General features: G+C 39.4%; 1 protein-coding gene across 6 annotated transcripts in view; it reads left to right on the plus strand.

Annotated features, from left to right (window-relative positions):
* Positions 1 to 12943, plus strand: part of LOC145661112 (extracellular matrix organizing protein FRAS1-like) — a 3375101-nt gene that overhangs the window by 2663266 nt on the left and 698892 nt on the right. For all 6 annotated transcript variants that reach the window (XM_081726561.1, XM_081726566.1, XM_081726573.1 and 3 more), the window contains one exon: positions 10540 to 10660. In XM_081726561.1, the coding sequence (XP_081582687.1) occupies positions 10540 to 10660 (121 nt within the window). The remainder of the gene's footprint in view (positions 1 to 10539; positions 10661 to 12943) is intronic.

Raw genomic sequence — 12943 nt, forward strand, 5'->3', positions numbered from 1 at the left:
AATATTATGCTCCGGTAGAGGTTCGGTGAATTTGTGATTAATGGTTTTGATAGGTAACTTATGTTGAGTGCCAATAGCTGTTCCGCCATTTGCTCTCTGCCCCGGTGGTCCATCGTGGAGTGTGAATTGATAACCAGGAAAATAAACGGATTGTTTTGGAGTTAATAAAGGTTCATTTAAGAGAAAACTATGGACCTTATGTTCATGTAATAAAGCAGTAAGTAGGTCTTTCCTGGTACAGAGTGACTGGATATTGAGGTAAAGAAATGTTATAATAAATGATGTATGTCAGTTAAACTTGGGTTGTAAGAGGATGAATTTGAAAATGCACTGTCGGTCCAGAATAGGTTGCTTTGACATGCAGGTTATAGAGTATTTTAGTTGCATATACAACTTGGTGGATTATGTGGGCCCGCTAGAAAGGATGGATGTTCTGGAGAGCAAGACTAAAGAAGCGGATCATGTCTTCGACTGTAACGGGTTCTCGAAGAGAATTATGCGGAGGCACTGGCGTATCTGGTGTACGTTAAGGCACTACAAGTTCGGGTTTAGTAGGCTCTGCTTGACGTTTGGCCTTACATTTGTAGCTATAGGTAGGATGCGCATCATGGCAGGTGTTGCAATTTGGTGGCGCTGCTCCGTTAGGGCAGTCTTTAGTAAGATGGTTTAGAGCACAGTAACCACATTTAGAGGTATTCGGACAGTTAGGTGTCTGGTGCTGGTTATAAACCTGGCACTTTTCACAACGAATCGGAAGAGGTGGAGGTGTACGAGACGGTTCTACTTTATGGCGGCGTTTAAATATGTAGGCACCAAATTGTAATAAATGGTCAATAGCTTGCTGTTCGTTTGTCAGAACTCGAACTAGATAGGTCGGACCAGTATTGTTGCGTATACGAATACATTTTTGAATGTTCACGCCTTCAGCAGCAAGTTCTTCTTCCATTTCCGAGTCAGTTATCTCGGGATCGACACCCTTGATGACAACGGATAACAGCGGTGGTTTCCTTGGTGGTGGACCTTGCGTCTGGCGTTTCTGTTGTAAAACAGTAATATTGGAATTCTTGCCAAAGATCTCAAAGGAAGCCTTGTTACGAACGTGTCTGGGTTCTTGGACTTGAAAATGAAATGAAATCTTTAAGTTTTACGTCCCACGCTTATGCCGGTTAGGCTAAAGGAGACGGTGATAATGAGAGATGAGTGAAATGATGGAATGAGGAAAGTGGGAGGAAACGGGAGAACCCAGAGAAAACCCACGAGCACGATGTTTGTCCACCACAGTTCTTGGACTTGAGAATGACACCATTGTTAGTGAAACGAATCTCTGTTATTTCCAATCGTGGTACGTATTTAACATGCTGTTGAAAAATATGCTTTGAATTCTTGAATTTTGTATCAAAGTTTGTGAGAAGGAAATTATAAATTTGATCCCGAGATGGAATTCGTGTAGGGTCGGAGCTTGTTGAAGGTTGGATGTCCATACGCAACTCCTGGTCATCATCAGTATTAACATTGGCCGCCTCAGGAGCAGACCCCGAACGGGGACGCTTATCAATCGACTTATCCGAGGTATCCGATTCCCGCCTAGTGCGCCTACGTTGATTCCTAGGCTGGGGAATTATAGGTGGTAGCCTATGCATTGGGCCAGCGGCCCTACAAAGTGATGGAGATAAATGTAAATGTATAGGTGATGTTCGGAACCAGCCAGCAAGAAATGAAATGAAATGAGATGAGATGAGAACAAAAATACAGGTTTTAACCCTCCAAAAGGCGTATAGACCTTTTGTCCACCCTGTAAAAAGCGTACTTGCACCGATCTCAGAAATACGTGTTCCAATACTTCGTCATCGGAAGGTGCAATAACTGCTTTAAGACAGGTTAGGCTTAACCTAAAGTAAGTATGACACATTAGCTTAGCTTAGCTTGAAAGTGTGGTTTTGTGTCGAGTATCAGACAAAAGTCCCTGACTTGATGACAGCTATAGAAAAGAAAATGATTATACCTGTTTGGGGTGAGTTAGATTATGAGATACGACGACGTCATGTGACCTTTAGGTGCAACTGTTGCAACAATCGTGGCGTCCTGTAAGTTCGTCGGTGTGTATGCGCTGTGCCAATGGCTGCTATAGCGGGGTTGACGTGGCGGGGGAGGTTGGCCCAAAAACGAGTATTTGTTGATGTAACACGTCCCGGATAGGATATATGTTAAAGTTGACGATTACGCGCATATCGGTCATGGCCTGTTATGATACGAGCTGCCCTGGTTTGCACACTCTCGACCGTGCGCAAGTGACTGAGTGCCGCATGTTGCCATGCTGGACATGCGTAGGTGATTGTGGACAAAATTACCATTATAAAGACGTGGAGTCTTGTTTCATGACTTAAGGCACTGTAACGCAGAATAGTATAGAGGGCAGACAATTTTCGAAGGGCTCGGAGTTTAATGTCCCTGATATGAAGACCAAAAGTAAGGCGAAGCAAGCTCCACTACTACAATCTCTTCAACGCAAACAGGTCAATGCGACAGTCTACATATGCAACTCTATATTCATTTAAAACGTTGGGTTAGACATCGCTGGCAGCACACACTTCATCCAGCCTACAAGACACTGTGGAATAAACTGCGTGTAAAGATCAAGATGCTGACTCAGCGACAAAACCAACAGTACTGGGAAGATACTTTTCGTAACCTCACAGTAAATGATGGTAAAATTTGGACATACTCTAGATCCTTCCAACGGGCGACTAATGCTTCCAGAGCTAGAGTCCTCCAAGGACCACAAGGACTGACTCAAGACCCTCAGCTGCAAGGAGCTACTTTCGCTGACTCTCTGCAAGCACAGTTCCAGCCCAATAGAGGTCAACTCGATCCTTATTTCCACCAGCAAGTTAGAACTACCTTACATTGTATACGAACTCAAAACCCTACGCATGGCATCAACCTAGGTACACCTCATGAAATAGAAAAACACATCAAATGTCTACCGACAAAGACAGCATCTGGGCCTGATGGGATTCGACCTGAGATACTGAAACATCCAACTCGAAAATTACTGGTCTTTTTGGCATATTTATTTAATGCCATCTTTCAAATATGCTACTTCCCAAAGACCTGGAAGGAAGCTCGTATCATCACCATCCCTAAACCCGGAAATAATCCGCTGCTTCCGGAAAACTATAGGTCGATAAGTCTTCTGTCACACTTAAGTAAATTATTTGAACGTGTGTTCCTCTGGAGGTTGAAACAACATGTCGCCAATAGTGATCTTCTACCCTTCCATCAGTTTGGGTTTCGTGGCCAACATAGCACTACTACCCAACTCGTACGAGTAGTTGATCACTTAACAGTGGCTTTCAATAGAAAACACCACACCCTTGGAGTATACCTGGATGTGTCAAAAGCATTTAATAAAGTCTGGTTAGCTGGATTATTATATAAGCTATACACTCAAGGTTTTTCGGATCGTTTTCTGCATTTACTTCGTTCTTATCTCATTGGCAGAACCTTTCATGTGTCGGTTGATGGTGTCAAATCCTCGTCTAGGCCAATTAAAGCAGGTGTCCCACAAGGCGCTGTACTTTCACCGCTTTTATATAATCTCTATACAGCAGATCTTCCGACTTAACAAACTGCTTTTTCGCAACGTATGCCGATGATACCGCCTTTTTCACAACAAGTAGTTCACTTGCAAAGTGCTACATCTATATGCAACGTCAACTAGACAGTTTTCAGGAATGGGTCAAAAGTTGCACTGTCCTTCACAGTAGAAGACGCATCCGCGCCCCTCGAAATCTAATATATGAGAACGCACACATTCCTCACGCCACGCATGCGAAATATTTGGGTGTTACCTTTAGATCATGGGCTCACGTTAGCCCCACACATCAAAGATATAAAGCAACAAGCATTACGGAAAATCTCGGCATTGTACCCCATTTTTCGCTACAGTTCAATCTCTTATGAGGTCCGCGTGCACATTTTCAAGATGATAGTCCTGTCCACACTTTCTTATGCATGTCCTGCCTGGCAACATGCTTCTAATAGCAATCTTCAAACACTCGAAAGTGTGCAAACGAGAGCCGGTCGCATCATCACTGGTCACGACAGATATACACGCAACAGCCAAATTCTTGAAGATTTAGAGCTGCCTACTGTTAGAGAAGTTCTACGTCATCTCCATCATAAGTTCTGGCATACTTTACCAAGACATGTTAATCCAGCTATAGCCATCATCGGCACCGAATGCGCTCTACGAAATGTTCATCGCACGCCACGCATTTAATATCTTTCCATAGCTCGTAATAACATTATCAGCTACTCTGCGACAGTTGCAGATGTAGACTTCCAGACATAATAAAACAATAGTAATACCCAACTAGCCACCTGCACATCTATATATATTCTTTATGCCATCTTACTCATGGAGTCAGGGGCTTCGGCCCGATACTCTTCACAAAACTTCAACATTACCGTGACCGTGACCGTGAATAGTAACGTATTCATTCTCGGAACAATACAAGCCTCTACATCTGACTTGGCCAATACGCTGCCTGACACTGGAGTGTCTCTCGTTTACTATATTTATTATTTAAGTTCCTATTGCATACACATAACACAGAATAGATTGCAACTATTGTCTACATACAGATGGTGATCAGAAAAATGGAAACACCTGAACGAAATTGTAACTTACCAGATTAATATGGTGTCGGGCCACCTTTCGCCTTCAGAACAGCCTTGTTGCGACGTGGGATGGAGGCATAGAGGTCGTGAATGGTAGCAAGTGGAATTTTACACCATTCCTCGTTAGAGATGCAAAAAAGCCGGCTTTTTTGAATCGATGGTTTTTTGCACATAAAAAGCCGGCTTTTTTGGAAAAAAAACGAGAATTTTGGAAATTTTGGCTTTTTTCATTTTCATGATTTTTCTGTTTAGATAGCTTTCTTATAGTATACTCTAAAGTTAAATAAGATTTCATGACCTGAATGCTATATTTCGCTCTGGAATTCACCATAATGATGGATGGAGCACATGGTTTATGAATTAAAGTAAACATAAAGTACGTAGTATTTGAGGGCAATTTTAGAAGCTATTTAACCTTATTTTAACTTCTGAATTATCGACATTTTTTCTTCTCTAGATCATTTCTTTTTAGTCATCCGCGTTTCACTTCTTAGAGCTTAGTACTCTAGCTTCTAGTACATAATTAAACTTATGTTTTTCAATACATCCATCAGAGCGTACGTTTTTCTATATGTCTGTCAGAGCGTACTTCCACATTTCCGTTATACTGTAGCTGTGCAATGATTTAACAATAATCTTCCTGACACAAGCTTGAATACCATTTGATAGAAATATTCAGTATCGGATTTAGAAAAATATTTGGGAGGGTTTTTTCTGAATAATGTTTGTTTTTTTCTAAAAATTCCTAACTTTTATTTAAGAGGAGCTTAAGTTTATGAGTACAGGCATAACAAATATTTCGTTTCGTTTGTATATTGAGCTATATTCCACCAGATACAACCTTGAAGACCATTTTATACTGATAATCAGTGGCGGATTTAGAAAAGCATATTGGGAGGGGCTTTTCTTATTAATGCTTAGTTTTTCTAAAAATTCCTATTTTTTTTTTTTTTTTTTTTTTAATTTGAAGACAGATTGAAGTTTATGAGTAAAGGCAAAACTAATATTTAGTTTGTTTTAGAAATTCCCTAATTTCGGGGTAGAGTCTTTAATCCGAAAGGCATCCCCTCCCTAACCCTCTTCGCAAACCCATCACTGCTGGTAATTAATAATAACAAAGATTTAAAAACGATTAGAAAGTAAGTCGGCCAGGACACACAGTACACGCACTATCTCTACATTCACAGGTAGAATTAAGAAAAACTTTTGTCAAAATGGTCGAATGCGGGGTTGAATCCCGGACTTCACGATAGAAGCGCGAATGCTAACCACTCACTCATGTTTGTTGTGTAGTTGTGCTTAACTTAAATGTATTCTCTTTCTCTCTCTTTCTCTGTGGACACAAAAGCTCTCCATTGGTTCTGTCCTTATCCAATTCAATCCAGTTTCTACTCTGTATTCCTATTACTGCTTATCCATCCTTCTGCTTTATTATTGTCCTCCCATCTGGTCGTAGGTTTTCCTAATGGACGTTTCCCGATTGGATTTCCAGTTAAAAATTTGAAAGCGTTCCTACTTTCTTCCATTCTTGCTACATGACCTGCTCACCTGAGCCTCCTAGACTTGATGACTCTAACGACGACTGGTAAACCGTATAAATTATGTAGTTCCTCCGTATGAAGTTTCCGCCATCCCCGGTCCTCTTGGGTCCAAAGATTCGTCTCAGAATTTTATTCTCAAATAATTTCAGTCTGCGTTCTCCCCTCAGCGTAAGCGACCATGTTTCACAACCATAAAGCATAACAGGCATTATTATCATTTTATATATTTTAAGGTTTAAATTCCTTGACAGAATTCGCGACGACAACATATTTTGAACTGAATAATAACAATAATTTCCTGATTTTAGTCGACATTTAATTTCTTTGTGGGTATGATTTTGGTCTGGTAATACTGATCCAAGATATTTGAAAGTATCCACTGTGTCGGAAGTATTAATTGATATTTTAACGCATTCATTATTGGGGGCCGCGGTGGCTCAGTGGTAGAGCGTTCACCTCTGGTGCTTGGGGTCCCGGGTTCGATTCCAGTCCCCGCCAAGTGAACTTTGTGGTGGACAAACACCGTGTGCGTGGGTTTGTGGGTTTTCTCGGGGTTCTCCCGTTTCCTCCCACTTTCTTCTTTCAACCATTTCATTCATTACTCATCATCACCGTCTCCTTTAGTCTAACCGGCATAAGTGTGGGACGTAAAACTGAAAGATTTCATTTCATTTGCATTCATTATTTGCCGTAACTTCCTTGTGAACTTCCTTGTATTTAGATTTCTCTGCATTTACTCATGTCCCTGCAAGCGTTTACTAAGGCCTCTGCATTTCTTCCGATCGTTCTATCAGATTTACATCATCAGCATACACCATAACCTGGTGAATACCATTCAACTCTGGGCCCTGGTTCCTATCTTTCTTTTTTCTTATAGCGTACTCCGCAAGAAAGCTGAATAATAACGGCGATAACGCATATCCTTGTTTTAGGCCAATCTCGACATGGAAGCTCGCATTTTTCTACTCGGACTTTACTCTGGAATTCATTTAAACACTTAATAAATCTAGCTTTTTCGGTATTCCAAATTCTGCAAGAATGTTATACAATGTTTCCCTCCTTGCCGAGTTGTAAGCCTTTCTAAAATCAATAAACAGTTGATGTACTGGGTAATATATGCCCATTTCTTTTCGAGTATTTGTCGAATGGTAAATATCTGGTCGATTTCGACTAAATTCACACTGATAATCTCCAATAATTTCATCTGCGTATGGGGTCAATCTTATTAATAGAATGTTAAGAGAAATACCTCGATAATTATTACAATCAAATCTGTCGTCTTTCTTGTGAATTGGAAGAGTGATTGATTCTTCCACTCTTTTTAAATGTATTCCATAGTTTTTATTTTATATAAAAAAACAGTTTCGTTACTATATGTTGAATTTTCTTGTTAAAAATTCAGAAACCTTCAGCATTGGGTAAACCGTGATGGTGGTTATATATTCTACAGCCTAGGAAACCATACGCTCAGATGAACCATCTATTACGTATATGATCCATGGACAGAAAATTCGATACTTTCCCGATTCTGAACAAGCTTAAGGAACAGTCAGTGCATTACACAATTTGGAGCATTACCGATTTGGCACATCCGAAGCACCTGATAGGTGGTAACATTATTACGTATGTGATCAATCAGTGAAAAAATTGTTCGAAATATTCATACAATGTATATAAAAGCTAAAATTTACCTAAAAAATTTCAAGAATGTACAGAACCACCCGAAACGAAGCTTTAGATGTGCACATTTCTCCCATGTTTTTCTTTATTTTGCTTCAAAACGAGCGTGTGTGATATTTTGAAGTAAAAATACTACATACAATTTTGCTAGTTATTTGTGAAATGAAATGAAATGAAATTTTTGAGTTTTACGTCTCACGGTTATGCCGGTTAGGCTAAAGGAGACGGTGATGATGAGAGATGAATGAAATGGTGGAATGAAAAAAAGTGGGAGGAAACGGGAGAACCCCGAGAAAACCCACGCACACGGTGTTTGTCCACCACAAAATTCACTTGGCGGGAGCAGGGTTTGAACCCGAGACCCCAAGCACCAGAGGTGAACGCTCTACCACTGAGCCACCGCGGCCCCCTGCTAGTTATTTGTTTATCATTTTTAAAGTACTTATTGTATATGAGGTTAAAATATTATTACCTATATGGGTTAATCCTTTGGAATTCATAATGTAAATGTTAAGAATTTTTTAAAAAATCTTTTTGAAATTCATGGTTTATTTTCGAGGTTTCATATTATTATCTGCATCAACCACTATTTAAATGGCTTTTTTTGTTGTAGAGAAGCGAAACAAAGTCTGCTTTATCAGTTTAAAGCAAAATTTTCAAAAAAGCCCAAAATTTCCCAAGCAAAAAAGCAAAGCAGAAAAAACCGAGTTTTTTTCCAATAAAGCCGGTTTTTTTCCGAGCCCTTGCATCTCTATTCCTCGTGCAGGGCATCAGCCAGTTCTGTGAGAGAGGATGGAGGTGGAAATCGTCGCCGGAGTCGTGTTTCCAAGACGCTCCACAGATGTTCAACTATGTTGAGATCTGGGGATTGGGCGGGCTAGGGGAGGTGTTGAACCTCATCCCCATGTTCCTCAAACCACGCTGCAACAACACCAGCTGTGTGAATGGGTGCATTATCATCCTGGAAGATGGCGTCATTGTCCGGGAACAACATCCGGACCATACGATGCAAGTGGTCTCCTAAAATCGCGACATAATCGTTGGCAGTGATTCGTCCGCTAACTGAGACCACAGGACCCAATGAAAACCATGATATTGCGGCCCACAGCATCACCGAGCCGCCGCCATGTTTCACAGTTGGGCGGAGACACTGCGGATCATAAGCTTCTTTGGGCGTTCTCCACACACAAGCACGGCCTGTGGTTGGGAATAGGGTGAAAGATCACTCATCCGACCACATCACACGTTTCCAGTCCTCAACGGTCCAAGTTGCATGGTCGCGGCACCATTTGCGGCGTGCGAAAGCGTTAAGGTCCCTGATGAGCGGTTTGGCCCGTGCAACACGATCAAGTAAGTCCATGTCATTTAATTCGCGGCGGACTGTGATTGTCGAAACAGGGTGGGGGAGGTGCTGATTGTGTTCCTCCGTCACTTTCTTCGCAGTGACACGAAGGTTCTGCGTGACAATGCGCTTTAATACCGGTGTGACCTTTCACTCATGATTTTCTTCCGCCCACTGTTCCGCTTCCCCGATGTGGTTTTCCCGTGTGTTGTGTAGGCCGTCATCACCTTCGACACTGTCCCACGCGACACACCTAACACAGTAGCCATTGCCGTCACACTCACTCCACATAACCACGCACCAACAATTTGCCCTCTTTGAAAATCTGAGAAGTCTCCCATTTTACACTACCTTAGTCTACTGCAGCCACTAGACACTGCTGTTCCACTGCCCCTGACGTAGCATGAAGACCGACCTAAAACACCACCACCAGCGGTCCGGCGCTGCGGACGCCACGACACCACTGACAACCCACACATCTAACGTGTTGCTAACTACAGGTGTTTCCATTTTTCTGATCACCATATATATATATATATATATATATATATATATATATATATATATATATATATATATATGTTTGTGTGTGTGTGTGTGTTACAACAAAGAGTAGTCTCGGTGTGGATCAAAGCAAATTATTATCTCCTTCAGTGAAACTTTGAAAGAGTACAATCTATATGTCATCTCCCATATTTCCATAAAAAATTCTTCGTAAGAGAAATTTTTGCAGAGAAATGATTTCGACAAAAAAATTGATGTTTCTAGTTTGAACCAAGCCATGCATTACTAGGTATGTATCTAATTTCATAATCAAGTTAACATTTTAACAGAGTAAACATACAGTGTATCATATAATTAGTCCTAAATTCAACATTGTCTCTGTGCCGTTAACAAAAATGTATGCTCTATTAATTTGAATCTACCATATATATGTGTTCATAAATGTAATATTACCTTCACACCAGCAGCAGTTAAGGGAGTGTCAAGCTTTAGAAATAGAAGAAAGCCATAAGATATCGAGTGTATTATAAGTTGGGGTAAAAGTAAAGAAATTCATTGAAAATACTGAAACAGTAGTTACACGTATTAATCCTAGGAGTACCAAGGTATTTGAATTAAGTAAAAGAATTATATGTCTTAGAAAAACACATATATTATCTTCTAAAAGAAAGTTAATAGCAACAAAAGCTTTGCCATTGGTGTTTCTCAATGCTCTTGTTACTAGGGTTTGGTCTCTTTCCTCTTTAACTTCTGAGCATTAACAAACAACTGTTTTATTTTTATTTTTAGATTGAGTTCGGTAAATACGAAACTATCCAATATTTTAATCTTACAATAAAGGATGATTCAATATATGAAGGTCCTGAATTATTTTTGATTGAACTGTTTGAACCAAGTCATGCATTACTAGGTATGTATCTAATTTCATAATCCAGTTAACATCCTTATCCACAGCGTAAATATACAGTATTTATAATGAGTCCCAAATTGAACATTGTTTCAGTACCGTTAACAAAGAAGAATTCTCTATTAATTTGACTGCACCATATATATATATATATATATATATATATATATATATATATATATATATATATATATATATATATATGGGTGTTCATAAATGTAATATTTCCTTCACAATAGCAGGAGTTAAGAAAGGGCAGGAGTCAATCTTTAGAAATAGAAGAAAGCCATAAGATATTAAGTGTATTATTAGTTGATGTCGAAGTAAGACATTCGTTGAAAATACTGAAATAGTCGTTACACGTATTAACTATCTGCTATTTGAGTAGTGCCTGTACGAAGGAAATGTACGTTAAAAATCTGTTTATAGCACACTGGTGGATATTGAATCTCTTTTCAATTTAAACTGTACTAGATTAAAAGAGTCGAAAACCTTCATTCTTAAATTGGGAAATATAAGAAAATAATGAAACTGTGATAATTAAACAGTATGAATGTGAACATTCTCAAGTACTGTTAATGAAAATCATACTTTCTGTATCATGTCCTAACTATATATAAAACTCATGAACTGACATAAAGGGGTACTTCCGGTTGACGTGAAAAGTTGAAATTTGCCATGATTGTAGCTTTCTGGGACTAACCAACAGGAAAATTGTCAAAAAAAAAAATATATATATATATATTTTTTAAAATTTTTACGGTGTCTAAAGGGGAAATGATGAAATTCCCCATGTTACTTAAATGGGCCTTTTTTGGGCCTATAATGTCATATTTTAGGTACTTGAAATTGGATTGATATTCGGTATGTTTGTACGTTTTCGTTAGCGTTACCTAAGTAAATCACCAAAAATAAAAAATCTAACTGTAGAGTGGTTTTATAGCGAACTGAAAAATCTTTCTCACATTATTTATATAGAACATCTTCTACACCCCAAAATGATTAGGCACTTTTGGCAGGATTAGAATGATGAAATTTGGCATGATCGTAGCCTTCTGGGACTAACCCACAGGAAAATTGCCAAAAGTGAATATTTTGAATTTTTGCTGAACTATTCATATGAGACTGTACTATTCATAAAAATAATATTTTACATGTTATGTTTCCATCTCCTAACCAAGATCCTCATCAGACATACACACTAATGTTGACATATTTTTGTCGGCACGTACACGGACACGTAGGTATGAGCACAAATACACAAACGCAACCAATACACGCATGCTTTCTGTGGAAAATTACTTGTGTTTTATGATTTTTGACCTGCCAACAATGAATAGAAGATGATAGAACAACGAAAAAGTTAATACGCTTATTCCATTATCACTTTCAAGACAAGACAGTATTGCGTGGTGATGCACTGACTTAGATTGCGTTCTGTGTTGCTTTGTGATTCATGAAGTGTAGGTTCGTATGTATATGTGTGTGATACCGTACAGAACGCAAGATGCAGAAGAAGTGTGTAAACCACCCGGACAATTTCTGTTCTGTATGTAGGGAGCGACATTTAAATCGCAACTCAATATTTCACTCCACTTGTGAGGAAGTGTTATCAGTTATATATTGGTTGCAGCATAGAGGACACATATACACTGGCAGATTAAACCAAACGTTTTGGGAGACTCTTTGTTGTGGAGTATAATATGTTCCCATAAATTACCCCCCCCCCCCCAAAAAAAAAGAAAGGTAAAACGGATTCAGGAAAAGAGGGTAAAAGATATAATTGCTGCGGAATTTTCACCACAATGCCCCCTCCCCAAAAACGATATTCTGTCTCAGGCCTGGTCGTGGCTATGCTTTACTAAATATTTCGCTAGAAAAATATCAGGTTAAACATTTCTTAGAACGCTTATAATGTTTCTGTATTTTAGTAAAATGAATTAGACAAAAGGACAAAAGAACTTACGACAAGTTACAACGCAAAACGCGCTTTTTGGTGAATACCATTCAAGGCGTATCTGTGGATATAATATTGTCGCGATCTACGACAATGTTCCTGTGACATTGAAAAGTGCTAGTCCTCCTACTTTCTCCATTCCACCATTTCATTCATTGCTTATATGCACCGTCTCCTTTAGCCTAGCCCGCATAAGCATGAGACGTAAAACTCAAAAATTTCATTTTCATTTTTTCCATTCAGCCGCTTTTCGCCAGAACGAGATCGCAACCACGTTTTCAGTCGGTGCAATGTGGATTAAGATCGTTCTGCACTGGCCACACTCGAAT

The sequence above is a fragment of the Thermobia domestica genome, chromosome 1, assembly GCF_964235325.1.
Source record: "Thermobia domestica chromosome 1, izTheDome1.hap1.1, whole genome shotgun sequence".
Classification (NCBI taxonomy): domain Eukaryota; kingdom Metazoa; phylum Arthropoda; class Insecta; order Zygentoma; family Lepismatidae; genus Thermobia; species Thermobia domestica.